The sequence below is a fragment of the Meriones unguiculatus genome, chromosome 8 (genome assembly GCF_030254825.1).
Source record: "Meriones unguiculatus strain TT.TT164.6M chromosome 8, Bangor_MerUng_6.1, whole genome shotgun sequence".
NCBI classification, from domain to species: Eukaryota; Metazoa; Chordata; class Mammalia; order Rodentia; family Muridae; genus Meriones; species Meriones unguiculatus.
Genome location: NC_083356.1, coordinates 11,361,771 through 11,376,427, shown reverse-complemented (window position 1 = coordinate 11,376,427; position 14,657 = coordinate 11,361,771). Strand labels below are relative to the sequence as shown.

At 36.0% G+C, this 14,657-nt stretch overlaps 1 protein-coding gene across 1 annotated transcript in view; it reads left to right on the top strand.

Annotated features, from left to right (window-relative positions):
- Nucleotides 1-14,657, top strand: part of Redic1 (regulator of DNA class I crossover intermediates 1) — a 34,448-nt gene that overhangs the window by 15,183 nt on the left and 4,608 nt on the right. The window contains exons 7-12 of the mRNA XM_021657285.2: nt 4,272-4,387; nt 7,245-7,750; nt 8,508-8,577; nt 10,217-10,277; nt 12,361-12,424; nt 14,194-14,276. Of these exons, the coding sequence (XP_021512960.1) occupies nt 4,272-4,387; nt 7,245-7,750; nt 8,508-8,577; nt 10,217-10,277; nt 12,361-12,424; nt 14,194-14,276 (900 nt within the window). The remainder of the gene's footprint in view (nt 1-4,271; nt 4,388-7,244; nt 7,751-8,507; nt 8,578-10,216; nt 10,278-12,360; nt 12,425-14,193; nt 14,277-14,657) is intronic.

The following is a 14,657-nucleotide window of genomic DNA, read 5'->3' as shown; positions in this document are numbered from 1 at the left end:
TTAGCAGAGTAATAGTATTTGATTTTCCCCTTGTCACATGGCCTAGCTAGTCTCAGGATCTTGGCCATCCTAACAGTAACAGGTGTGGGTTCCATTTCATGGAGTGGGCCTTGAATCTAATCAGATAGTGGTTGATTTCTTCCCCAACTTTCATGTCACAGTTGCACCAGGATATCAGGCAGGCTGGTTGCCATTTTTTGATCATAGGGTTGATGGCTGGGATGACACCTTTCTCCCCTGTAGCATGCAGAGTACCTTCCAGCACCATTAACACTAGTCAGTAGAGGGAAGGCTCTAGTTAGGTACCAGCTCAAATTACCCATTTTCAATGCGATATGTATGTGTTGTTTTCAGCAATAGGACCTTGCTATCACTTTGTAGTGTAAAAACAATGTTCATGGAGATATCCTAAGTTATTTGTGAATTTCCATTGTGCCTCTTTGGCCAACAACTCAATTAGATGTAACCCATTTCTGGTACTGGAAGTTTCACTTGGTAGTGAAAGCTGGGGTATTTTTTTTTCCTATTTTTTGATGACTCCATTTAGATTTCTTACATATATGTATACATTTTAAGAAGCTTGTAGAGTAGTAGGTTTCCATATGAACTCCCGAATGGCTCTTAGTGTTAGGTGTTGTCTTTTTACTGTTCTGTTGCTGTGAAGAGATATTATGTTCAAGACAACACTTACAAAAGAAAGCATTTAATTGTAGGCTTGCTTATAGCTTTAGGTTAGTTCATGATCATCATCATGGTTCTGAAACTGAGAGATTTACATTTTGATCCATAGGCTGTAAGCAGAAAGAGAGATACTAGGCCTGGCATAGACTTTTGAAACTTCAAAGCTTACCCCAAGTGACACCTCCTCTTACAAGGCCAAACACACACAAACAGGGCTACACCTCTTAATCCTTCCCAGATAGTTCAACTCCCTGATGACTAAGCATTCAAATACATGAGCCTGTGGAGGCCATTCTCAGTCAAACCATCACAGTTGTACCTCCCAGTATTCCCTCTCTTACCCAACTCTTGATTCATCCTCCCCATTTAAATCTTCCAGTCAGGTTTCACCTGTCTCTCTTTAACTATACATTCTAATTCCTTTTCCTTAGGAGATCCTACTCTCCTTACAGTCCCTTACTTTATACTCAACTTCTGTGGTATACGGATTGTAGCATGCCTATCAAAGTCTTAGAAGTTGGAATGCACATATAAAAGCATATGTATGCTGTATTTTGGGGGAGGTCTGGGTTACCTCACATGGGATATTTTTCTAGTTCTGACCATTAACTTACAAATTTTATGATTTCATTCTTCTTACTAGCTGAATAATGTTCTGTTATGTAAATAAACCACACTTTCTTTATCCATTTTTCAGTTCATGGTCATCTAGATTGTTTCTAATTTATGGCTGTTATCAATAGCGCAGCAATAGATATGAATGATCAAGTATCTCTGTGGTAGGCTATAAAGTCCTTTGGGTATATGCCCAAGAGTGGTAAAGCTGGATCTTGAGATAGATCTATTCCCAACTTCCTGAGGAGCCACCACACCCACTTCCACAGGGCTGTGTAACTTTGCACTCCCGTCTTTCCCTGCATCCTCACCAGCAGGAGATGTAATTTGTTTTACTAATCTGGGCCATTCTGACTAGTGAAATTTGTTTTGATTTACATTTCCTTGATGACTAATGATGTTGAATATTTCTTTAAGTATTTCTCAGTGATTGGTGTTTCATCTTTTGAACACTCTGTTTAGTTCTATACTCTCCTTTAAATTGGGTTGTTTTTAGGTTGTTTCCTGTTTTCTTCTTCTTCTGATGTCCATCCTCTTTGCCTCTGACATAATCTGATTGGCCTGCTCTTTGATCACCTCCCCCTGGGGGGGGAGCAGCCTTACCAGGCCATAGTAGAGGACAATGCAGCCACTTTTGATGTGAACTGATAGACTAAGATCAGAAAGGAGAGGAGAACCTCCCCTATCAGTGGACTTGGGGAGTGGCATGCAAGCAGAGGGAGGAGGGAGGGTGGGATTGGGAGGGGAGGAGGGAAGGACTTATGGAGGGATGCAGAATGAATAAAGTGTAATTGATGAAAAAAAATAAAGTTCAGGAAAAAACAAAAAAAAATTGGGTTGTTTTCTTCATGTCCAGTTTTTTGAGTTCTTTGTACATTTTAGATACTAACTTCCTGGTAGAGAGTGCTTATGCAGTTTAGTGGGTGGCATGAAGGAATAGAGTTGGGCTAAGAGAAAAGGCTGAATGGGGCTTTGGGAAGAACTGAGGAGAGTTTGTCAGAAGTGGGGTACTCAAGAATTGGAGATGTGGTGGTAAAAGGGGATCCTGAAAGTAGGTTGCAGTGAGGCAGTAATCTAGAGAAACAAGAATGGAAGAGCTAGGGTGACTCCGGGTCTAACCCGAAAGTTGTAGTCTCTAGTGAATAAAGGTCAAGTGGGAAGAGGGGCACTTGCAAGCAGGTAGTGACACAACTGGGGACAGATCAGAAAGGAAGGTAGGACAAATGGTGTGAATCACCTCTCTGAATCACTGCCAGATGTGGCCACTGGGGTTCAAGGTAGAAAGAGTTCCTTGGTATTGGGGGCTGACACAAAGGAACGGGTATGGGCTAGACGGGAGGGCTGAGAGGGTCCACAGCAGGGGAAGCTGGGTACCACACAAGCTTTGTAGGAAACCCTACGAAATGGAGGTAGGGTGGGAGGAGGAGTACCGAAAAGTATTTTGCTTCAAAGCTAATAATGGGACTGGAGCGACTGTAAAGGGGTACCAGAAGAGTCGAAATTAACTATCTGGGTCCCAGCCAGGTGTGGCCACTGGAGATCCCAGGTCAGGAGTTTCTAGGTATTGTTGGCTGACACAGGGATAAGGAGGGAGGGATGAGAGCATCCAGCCAGTTCGCATGTAGAAAACTTATTTCTACATATGTTTAGAGTCTGTATTCTATTGATTATTTTGTAGGGTAGAAAATAAAGTATTATGTGATATCTACTTAAGCATTCATCTTGCCTATATATTACAACTTCACATTAGTTAGTAATTACCTGCAGATAGAAGACTGCAACGAAAGCCTGGTTCTATTCTGTGAAGCATTCAGAAAAGCTTACATCTTGTTTGGGGAAATTAGAGAAGAATTTGAGTGACTTCCCAAACCCCTTTTTTTGTGTGCTCATTTCTTGCTTGAAGATGACTTTGTGTTTGTCACTGGCCTGCTTTTCAGATTTTTAGTTGAGAGCTAAATACCAGCTATCCTTGCTTCTTAGTGTCTCTGTATTTTATGGCCTACAGACTTGTCCTTTCTCTGCCTCAGAGAGTATAACTGAAACATGCTCCAGGTCTTAATTTTTGTTTAATTTGAGCCAGTATAAGAAGTTACATTTATGTGTTCTTCCGTGTTAGCATGGTTTCCTTTTTCTGTGATGTATTATTATTTTATTATCCTGTATTAATTGTACAAAATAATGGGCTTTATTATGACACTTCATATGTGTAATAATATGGTTTGAGCATACAAAATCTCTCTCTCCTACTTCAGCTAACCCCCTTCATCTTCCCGACCAGCTTCATCTGGTTTGCATAACAGTTTTTACATACATGCCCATATTTACTGAATGATACTGATATTGAGAAATTAAAGGAGGAGACCACATTTACTTGGCAAAGGAAGTGAGTGATGCACACCAGTTCTGTGGAATACGTTAATTTCCTATTGGAAATATAACTTTTAGTCATTCCAGATTCTGCTGCATTGAGTACTTTTGTTTTATAAAATTTTAACTTCAAAAATGTTAACTTCAACAATGTATCATGTTATTTTAGTAATTTATGAATTATTTAAATATTGACATCAATTATATCTTAGAAGAGTATTTATTTGGCTTTCAATAAGGATTAAAATTACTTTCTTTTAGACCAAGCAAAACATTTTTTTTCAATATAATTTTTTATTTATTACAATTCACTTTGTATCCCAGCCGTAGCCCCAATGTTGTACCCTCCCAATCCCGACCTTCCTCCATCCCTCATCTCCTCCCATGCCCATTCCCAGTCCACTGATAGTGGAAGACCTCCTCCCCTTTCCATTTGACCCTAGCCTATCAGGTCTTATCAGAACTGTCTTTCATAGTCTTCCTCTGCGGCTTGGTCAGGCCAAGCAAAACATTTTAATATAGAAATTGCTCACCTAAGTGCCATTCTTGGTAAACAATTTAAATTTAATATGTACATACTGTTTTGTCATTTTCTTCTCTTTTTTCAGTTCAATAATGGGGAATTCTCTGATTCCTTATCTTCCAAATTAAATAAACATCAAAATGTCTTCAGTTCATCTCAGAAAACAGCAGAGTTTGGCGCATCATATGAAAGAATAAACAGGTAAGATTGCGGAACAGAGTGCTGAACTTTAAGTCCCTTGTTTGGTTTTAAACGGACACAAATATCTTTATCTGAGGACATAAATAATATTCTATATTATAATGAAACAAATTCTTTAGTTAGTTTAATGTTGCCCTTTAAACACTATCATACCATGCATACAAAAAGACTTCAGTGTGCCAGTTCTATAGGTGAATACTGTCTGGACAGGTCAAATTCCTCTGCACTTTCGCTCATTGCAGCCCACACCTTTCCCAGAGTTTAATAATCACTATTCTGCTCTAAAGTATGATTTTATAGTATCTGCATGAGAAAGAATATTGTCCCTGTTCTTCTTCTGTGTCTGTCATTTATGTAATGTTCTCTAGTTTTATCATTTTTGTATAACCAACAGGATTTCATTTTTTCTTGGGCTAAGTACTACTCTGTGAATCTATCCTACATTTTAAATCATTCATCTGTTGATGGACATACACACTAATCCCATGTCTTAGCTATTGTGAACAGTGCTATAATATGCATCACTGGTGTGCCAGTTTCATAGGAGAGAGTGAGCTGCATCATTTGGTACATTTTAGCTTTTGGGGCGTCTTTCATTGCTGTTCTTTATAATGACGATCTTATGTTTAATTTATGTGTCCACATAACATGTGTAAAAATTTATGTTCATCTCTTGATTTGCATTTGTTTATTTTTATTGTTTATATTTTCTGTGTTAAGAAGTAGCCATTGTAACTGGCATGAAATGGAATCTCATTGCAGCTTCACTTTGCATTTCCCTGAAGACTAATCATGCTGATATTTGTTCTCATATGTTTTAGTTATATCTGTTTTAAAGAAATATCCATTTAAATCATTTGCCCATTTAGAAAGATTTTTTTAAAAGTATTTCATCCAGTATATAGGGTGTTGTGCCTGCATGTATGTTGTGCCTGCATGTGTGCCTGGTACCTAAAGAGGCCAGAAGAGGACATTGGCTACCCTGGGACTAGAGTTATAAATAGTTGTGACCACCATGTAAGTGTGGGAATCAAGCACAGGGTCTCTGGGAGAGCCAACAGTGGCTTAACTGCTGAGCCATCTCTCCAACCCAGATTTTCTAATTTTAAATTTTGATTATTTGGCATTTGATGAGGGGTTCTGATAAATAATTGGAAAATATAAGTTGTCTTTCCACTCTCTTGATTGTTTAGTTTCTACAAACCACTTGCCAATATTTACTGCATTTCCTATACTTTTGAGACAATATTCAGAAAACCATTGCCAATATTATGGAGTATTCTAGTTCCATAATCTTTGCTCCATTGTGAGCTGATTTTTGTGGAAGGTAAGAAATAGTGGTAAAGTTTTAGTCTTTTGCTTGTCAGCATTCAACTTCTCAAAAATGTTTTTTTGAAAATATTTCTCAGATTAGGTGATGCTGCCTGACTGTTTTTTTTTTTTTTTTTTTTTTTTTTACAGTGAAAGAATCTTTATTCCATTAGCCTTTGACTATAGGGTAACACTTCTGTGATTTTTTTAACCCCCCTTTTCCTTACTGTATTATAGCTTTCTTACTGAGTCCTCTGTTATAATGCTGACAATCAGTTGTAAAATGTGATTTGTATATATAGTGTGCTTTATAGCTTATGACATGTTTTATGGTGTTTCTCATATTTATAATGATAGAAAAAAATTCTGGTTTTAAGGATATGTTATTACATTGGATTATGTCTTTTAGTATAAAACACTAATTAGATCACAGGGATTTATGAACATGGACAAAACCATGAATATTAACATTAATATGACATATTTTAATATAAAAATATTCTTTCTCTATCTCCAACACAGTACTTAGTCCCTAAAACATCATGTTTCTATTTAAATATTTAATAAATAAGTTGAAAATAAAATTAGAAGTAAAAATTTTAGGGCTGAAGAAATGGCTCAACATTTAAGAGCACACACTGCTTTTACAGTTTGTTTGGTTCCTAACACCCACATTGGGCAGCTAAAAACCATCTTTACCTCCAGTTCCAAGGGATATGACACTGTTTGGTTCTGCAGACACCTGCACTCAGCTGCATGTACTGCCCCAATACATGTACATAAATATATATAATTAAAACAAAATGAAAATTAAAAATTTCTTGTTTCCAGTCTTGTGTTTCTTCCAAAAAATTCTTTATACAGAAATTGACCAATTTCAAGTGAGTTTATAGTCACTGGCAATAAAATAAAAGGGTTTTTTTGGTTAATATTTCCTGTAGCTTTGATTCTTATGCACAAGTTAGACTTAAACCATAGCTTCTATTTTTGCTCAGGAAAAGAACATATAGACTATTCAGTTCACCTAATTAGTTTTCATCTTGGTTACCTTCTCTTTTAAATAAATATTTACATCTTAATTTGTCTTCATTGAGAATTACTTCAATTTATAAATTAAAATATATGTTTGGTAATGTTGTTATAACTCTTTAAAACTGTTTTTTATGTGGAGCTTTTCTCCCGCAGTCTTCAGAGCCTCCTTCTCTGGCTAACTGGTAGTGGACTACAGTGCTACACTAAGTCATTTGTAGAAGAAAGACCATTGGGCGCCGTGTTCTGTTTGCTAATGTAACAATAAATAAAGCTATTTACTAAATTTCAAGTTGGAATTAGAACCTTGTATAAGTTATTTTCATGCCTATTATTAGAATATTAGCTACATTTCCATCCAAATCAACATTATTTGCTTAAATATTAAAATTAAAATGCAATTTGGTAAAATACTAGTCATTATTCAATATGTTCTCCAAAGTTTTAAATTTAAGTTAGTATTTGTAAATGAAATGATCAAGAGTTACACCTAAATATGTTTTTATTTATTCCAAAGTCCAGAAACTGGTGATTTTCTTATTAAAAATCCTGTAGTTACGGATGAAGATCATGGAAGTCTGTATGAAAGAAGACAGCCAGACTTTGCTATAGAAAAAACATCAGTGCAACAGATTTGGGAAAATAATGGAAAAGAATTATCCAGTTTTCTTGATGATGTGATCCACCCAACTCAGAGTCATCTGCCAGACAATCACAACTCTTTTGTTAGTCACAATATGATCAATTTATTGAGCACAGATCAGCCAGGAAGAAGAGCAGCCTTTAACAGCTGTGGCTGTGATAGCTTGAGTTATACCCATGCCGTTTCTGCCGATGAAAGCTTTTCTTCTGGTGGGTTTATTAAAGAGACAGTGCCACATGCAACTTTTCAGAATCTTCCTTTCAATACAAGTTACATAGAGACATGGCAGCCAAACAAGCCCTACCAGGAGTACAATGATGAAATAAATGAATTTAGGTCTTTTGAGAAAGATTGTTACACAGCCAGCTGTGGAAGAAAAGGTCGGTGTTGCTTATTCAGTTTTTCTCTATATAAATATATATTACCGTGTTTCATCTGTTTATACACATATACATATAATTGGCTCCTCTCCATATCCAAATGTGCCATATCTTCAGACTCATGGACTAAAATTATAAAATATATATTTGCTGAACATGTACAGACTTTTTTCTTACTATTATTTCCTAACCAGTAGAGAATATATGCTATTTAATAAGATTTTTGGAGTTAGCCAAATGGCTTGTTGCTGTCCTGAGTTGAAGCCTGGAACCCAGGGTAGAAGGAGCAAACCAGTTCCTGAATGTTGCCCTCTACCTCCACCCATATGCAGCATATGTGAACACACACACACACACACACACACACACACACAAAGTCTTTACAAAAAGCATTCATACTGTACCAGCTATTCTAAGTCACTGAAAGTGCTGTAAGGACTATGAGGCTGTCTGCACTACATGATAGATTGAGCCATTTTATGGAGGCCCTGGTGTGTCAATGGATTTTGCTGTCTGTGTGATATTAAGTAGAGTTTTGGAACCAGTTTCTGTCAGATACCAATAGATGACAGTACATTTATTTATATAATGTGCTTTAGGGTACTTAAAGCCAAAATTAGTTTGTCTTGTTGTATTGTATCATGAACCACCAATTTCCCTCTATGTATCTTTAATATGCTTTGAATTAAAAAATGAAAATTTTTATTTTATGCTAAAAATGATAAATTTAGTTCAGTGTATGCTTTTATTTTTGAAGGAAAAATTGGAAGTGATGACCAGTTGAAAGCACTGCAGAGAAATGACAGGAAATACCCAGTGTACTCTATGTAAGTTTTTTCTTAAATATAAGAAATTTAAACTAAGCTTTAGTATAATACATGTGTTCAAAATAACAAATAGAACTTGAGATGGTAAATTTTTGTTGGAGAGTGAGCAACTGGTCTCAAAGAAGCCTTATCATTATTATTTTTAGTTTTTTACAATGGGTCCTAGCAACTCCTTAAACATATAGTGTTCACATTTTCTAGCCCGTAAATGCTGCCTTATTCTACCCTTTAATGTTGAATACCCACCATATATCTTCTACATATCAGTTTACCAATTAACAGAAATAGAAGTATCATTTGTGTAGAATGATTATTGGCACAAACCTTGCAGTCCCCACAGGAACGCCACTAGAATCAGGGAGGAGACATCAGTGAGGTGGCATAAGCAAGACGATCCCATAGGTGGCAGTCGGTATTGCACACCGTCTGCATGCTGGCGTCCATCCCACAGACGCCCCGCGTGACAGTGCACACGTGCTGAGCTGCCCTTCCCTACACTCTGATCACTATCAGGGGTTTTGTTACATGAAGACAAGTATGTATCACCAGAGCTAGCTTCTCACTGCTGCTACTGAAAACAGTCTTTTGTATCTTGGATTCTTTATTGGTTCTGTTATTTCTTAAGACATAATTTATTCCTTTAAGTTTTGAGGCTGCCTTGCTGGTCTTTCTAAAAAATTACAGTTGTAGATAATGAAAGAAAATGTTATTTTAGCTAATAGTTACTAAATAGCCCTATTTTTCTTAATTGTAATTTAACCAGACCTTTATGATTTGAAGTTTATTTCTTCAAATTTTTATTTGGGAGTAATTTCTTATGGAAATCTTTAGAGTATTTATTGATAAAAAGTATTTATGCATGTCATTTTATGAAGTTGGCATTTATTAATTAAAACTTAAGTTCGTAATTCTAAAACTGAGAAATGAAGTTCTTCGGTTATCTGGAAGTTTATGAGAAAGAAATTTTGTTAAGCCTTGAGTTTTAAATTCATCTTTAACAAAGTGACTCAGCATGCATGGCACTGAGTTTCAAAAAAAAAGGAAAAGAAACAAGAACCTGATTCTCAGTCTTGAGTGTGGCCCTAAATGAGCTGGAGCAGTTGTGTCACCATATGGATGTTTCAGGCTGTGATTTGATTCCTGTGGTTTAGACACAGACACTAGTACTTGTGTTTGATCCCAGCACTGTGTAAAGGTGCTAGGTGCATGGTGCACACCTGTAATCCCAGCTCTGGGCCAGAACAGGAGGGTCCCTGGTCCTGCTGCCAGCTAGCCCTCCCGACTGATCAAACCCTAGGTCCCCATGACACCGTGTCTCCAAAAACAAGGCTGATGGCTCCTGAGGAACAATGCCTGATGTTGAACTCTGGCAATTGCCTGTGCACGTGCGCGCGAGCGCGCGCGCACACACACACACACACACACACACACACACACACAGTTACGCAAAGGCATAGACAATCTAGATGTTTAATTCACACATTAGAATAAATGGGCAGTCTGGCATAGTACTTGTCAATCCATACTTTAAAGAAGCTTCTTATATAATTTTGATTTGAAATCCAGTTCTGAAACAATAATTTAGAATAATAACCATCAGTGGAAATATGCTTTAATGCTTTTTTAAAATAATCCCTAGGGGTGATATTCCTTTGAAAGAATTACATCGTAAGCAGTCATGTGATTTTGACCGTAATGAGGTAAGCTCATTGCCACATTGTCTTCTCAATTAAGTCAGTTTGTGATTTCATATTTTAGCATTTTGTTTACCTTGATTTAAGATTAGCTTTTATTTGTAAGTTTATTATTATGTAGACTCATATCCCCTTATACTAGAAATGTTATGGCTTAGAGCTAGAAAGTGTAATGCTATTTATTTAAGACAAATTAATCTAGACACATTTAAACAGTTTCTCTTGCTCTGTAAGATTTTTATTGAAGAAAAAATACATTTTGTTTCAGTACTGTCTTGGTGAGTATAACTGAGCCAGGAATTGACCTACTGTCTTACCTAATGTGATATTCTTAACCATACAATTTTTCCTTAATAAGTGTGCCGGCCAGTTTGATATCAGTTTGGTACAGGATAGAGTCATCTGAAAGGAGGGAAACACAATTGAGAAAATGTCTCCATAAGATCCAACTGTAGGGCGTTTCTTAGTTAGTGATTGAGGGGAAGTTCCAGCCAGTAGTTGGGAGCACCGCTGTGCTGGTGGTCCTGGGTTCTCTAAAAAAGCAGGCTGAGCAGGCTTTGATTTCTGGAGGCTCTACGCAAACAACTGTGATGTTATTTGTCTCCTTCTGTATTGAGCTCCCTTCTGCCTCCCCAATAGAACCCCTCCCTATTTTTCTGTTTCCTCCTCCATGACAGCACACCTGATTAAGGTAGAAAATAAATGAAGTCACACTCCTAAATAAAATGTAAGGAAAGAGAGGTGCTTTGGAATTAGCATATTAATTGTGAAGGAGCTGTCTTTTCTTACTTTAAAAGATATCAAAGCAAAAACCAAAAAGCTCTATACATTTCTAGATCATAGATGCAAAGATTAAAACTAAAATTTGTTGTGTATGTGTGTATAATACATACCATATAAACCATACGTAACAATGTCCTTGCCTTTGCAATGGAGCCCTCTCTTTTGAGTGGCTTCTGTGGTGGTTTGAATGAGAATGGCCTCTAAAGGTTCATACATTTGAATATTCGGGCCCCAATTGTTGGAACTCTTTGGGAAGGGTTAGGAAGTATGGCCTTGTTGGAGAGAGTGTGTCACTGGAAGTGAGCTTTGAGGTTTCAAAAGGACTTATATCAATGCCAGCCTTTCTTTCTGCCACCATCTTTCTTTCTGCCACCATCTTTCTTTCTGCCACCATCTTTTGAATCAAGATGTAAACCTCAGCTGTTCACGTTGCCATGTCTGTGCTCAGCCATCCTGAACTCTAACCCCCTGAAACCATATTCCTTCAAATTAAACAGTTCCTTTTTATAAGTTCCCACTGACATGATGTTTTATTATAGCAATAAAAAAGTAACTCAGACAGAAATTGGAACCAGAAAGTGGGCTTAGAAATATAAACTGGCTTTACATCGAAAAGAAAGGAAGATAGCTAGACAATATCTCCTCTACTGTGTCCCACCAAAAGACACAGAAAGTGCTTCTTTCAGTACACAGAGATGGTCAGCTTTTAAGGGCACCCCAGATACTCAGCAGGGACATCTGTAGTCATATTCTCTCATGAAATTTTATAAAAATCCAGAACAGAACAACAAATTAAACGCATTTGTTTAAACTCTTTAACTTCTTAGAAAGTAGGAAACACTCTGGTTTTTTAAAAAAAATGAGAAAGTGAAAATCATTAATTATACAGAAAGTAGTGAAATTACAAACCAATCGTGTGTTCTACACATGACTTATAATTCTATTTGACTATATTTTTAAAAGAAGAAGTAGTAAGTAATGTCCAACATAAAAAAAAACCTGAAAAAGTATAGCAATTTCCTAAGTACTTTAGCCTCTTGCATTTTTAAAAGTGTGTGCACCATGACGGTGTGATGCCTTTCCTTTTGTTAGTAATGCATTTCTTAGCAAATGTCTACTCTGCTCTTGATGTTTCGAAGTCAATTGGTATTTAAATTTAGGTGGATAGTTTTTTCTTTGTGAAATTGCCTTTATTGAATGAAAGTAATATAAAGCAAAAGTGGTGTAAAATAGGCTACTGGTATAGATATAAATGAGCACTATTATGAGTACCTTGGGTTGTTAAAATTTTGATTGTTTTCTCTAGATCCCAATGGAAGGAAGAGGAATGTGTTCTTTACAAGGGGAATCAATGTCTACTGAGACAATCTGTGAGCATAACTTTATTATTTTAGAAAAGAAAGAAGTAGAAATCATATTTTAAAGCTTTTAAAGATTTCACCAGCAAGTATATATTTCATAGATATTTTAGAATAGACTACAATACAGTTGATTTCTTAAACTTGCTTGTTTTCTTTTATAAAGCACTCATAAAAATATACAAACATTTATAAACATATATATAATGTAAATTTACAACTTCACAGTTTCGTACTCAACTGTACTGTAGACAAACAGCACTTTAGACAATATTGCATTTCCTACCATGGTCCCTAGAGGCCACTATTGTCCTTATTTTTTTTCTCTTCACAGTTTTCCTTTTTTACCAAGTATTATGTTTTGAGGTTCATCGACTTTGTTATTTGTGGCTTCCACATTTGTTTGTTTGTTTGTTTGTTTTTGTCCAGTATTTGGTGCATTTACATGCTCTAATTGATTCATGCATCTTCTGTGAATGGATACTTGTATTGTCAATGTTTTGTCATTGGCTATTCTGAACGTCATTGATATTTATGAAACACACATATAAAAGTTCTTCTTGACTGTATTTCTAGGAATACAACTACCCTTTCACATGCTACACATTTATTACCTTTTAATGGTAACACAAAATTATTTCCCAGACCCCAACTGTCGATTTTAGCCTTCTATAGGCAGTAGGTAAGAATCACATATTCACCTATACTATGTGAACCTAATAAAACTAATAATTCATGGTAGTTTTAATAGCTTACTTCTCTGATTACTAATTAGGTTAATTGGTCAGCAGTGTTTCATGTTTTGTCCATGCTACCTTTTGTTTTGGGTTTGGAGACAAGGTCTCACTGTGGTCTACAATTACGTACAACTCTCACTGTGCTTTGGCCTCTTGACAGCTGGAGAACAGTTGAACATAAGCACGACCAGTGCTGATTTTAAGATGCTTGGGTTCATGAAAGAATGTGTCTTTTATGCTCTACATTTGGTGACATCCGTTTTGCCATCTGCATCTTTTATAAATCTTGTATACTAATTATTTATAAGCATGTTATATGCCAATGCTTCATATTTGAGCGATGTTTTGTCTTCAGAAGGTTTATAACTACTAGGTATGTCTTAGGGCTTTGGTCTTAGAACAGCTCTTGTGGTTATCTGGTCTGCTAAGATACTTAGAAATCTTGGTGAACATTTACAATTTTTGTGAATTTACTTCTAAATTATCATGAAAATGGAGCCAGGTATAGTGGCACACACCTCTATTTCCAGCACTCAGAAGGCAGAAAGAGTTGAATCTCTGTGACTTTGGTTCAGTCTGGTCTACGTAATGAGTTCCATTCTAGCTTTGCTTGGAATTAAAAAATAACTTACTAAGCAGATAATGCAAGGAGACACAGGGCATAGTTCTGATGCACTGTGATGTTTGCTCACTAGACAAGCAGATGTCTGATGCCTCAGGCCTGATAAACTTGGTTCATACCTCCTTCCTGGGTCACAACTTAACATATTTGTTCTTAACAGGTTCATTATTTTAATAACGAAATATTAAAAAATCTCATTATTGAAAAGTCAATCCATATTTTCTCTGTTCTGATTTTATTGCAGACATAAACGTTTAAAGGTAAAATACCATTTATCTTGCTAGAAAAACTAGGTGTTAAACATTAAAACACTAAGTAAGCTGAGCACATTTTAAAGTGCTGGTTGTTAGTGGAATGTAGATGCCTTTTACTTTGCTGGAGTAAGAGTGGTACCAGCCTCCTTCTCGGAACCTTTTTTTCAGATCTGGAGTCTTCGCAGAGCAGCCAGTCTGCCAGTTACTCTCCACGGCTGACAGAGAGTACTTTCAGCTCCAGTTCTGACTTGGTAAGTCAATTCTTCTTAGCTTATTAAAGTATGCTGTATTAATTTCAAACCATTTTTTTGTCTCTTTTCACATTGAAAAGAGTTGAGCCAATAGAAATAGAATCACAAAAAAGTGACTTTCCAAGTTAAAAAAATAAGGAATTTTAAAATGTAAAAATGTCAGAAAATGGAAACAAAAAAGTAAAATAACTATTTTACCAAGCATTAATGATTTACATTTACAAAGATATTGAATATATTTTTACAAAAGTTTCTTATCAATATATAAATATACATACACATGTATATATATGCATATAATGTATTATGTAAAATGTATAATCTAAATATAATACAGATTATATATTTATTTTAAATGTTTTTAATAATTTACTATAATTT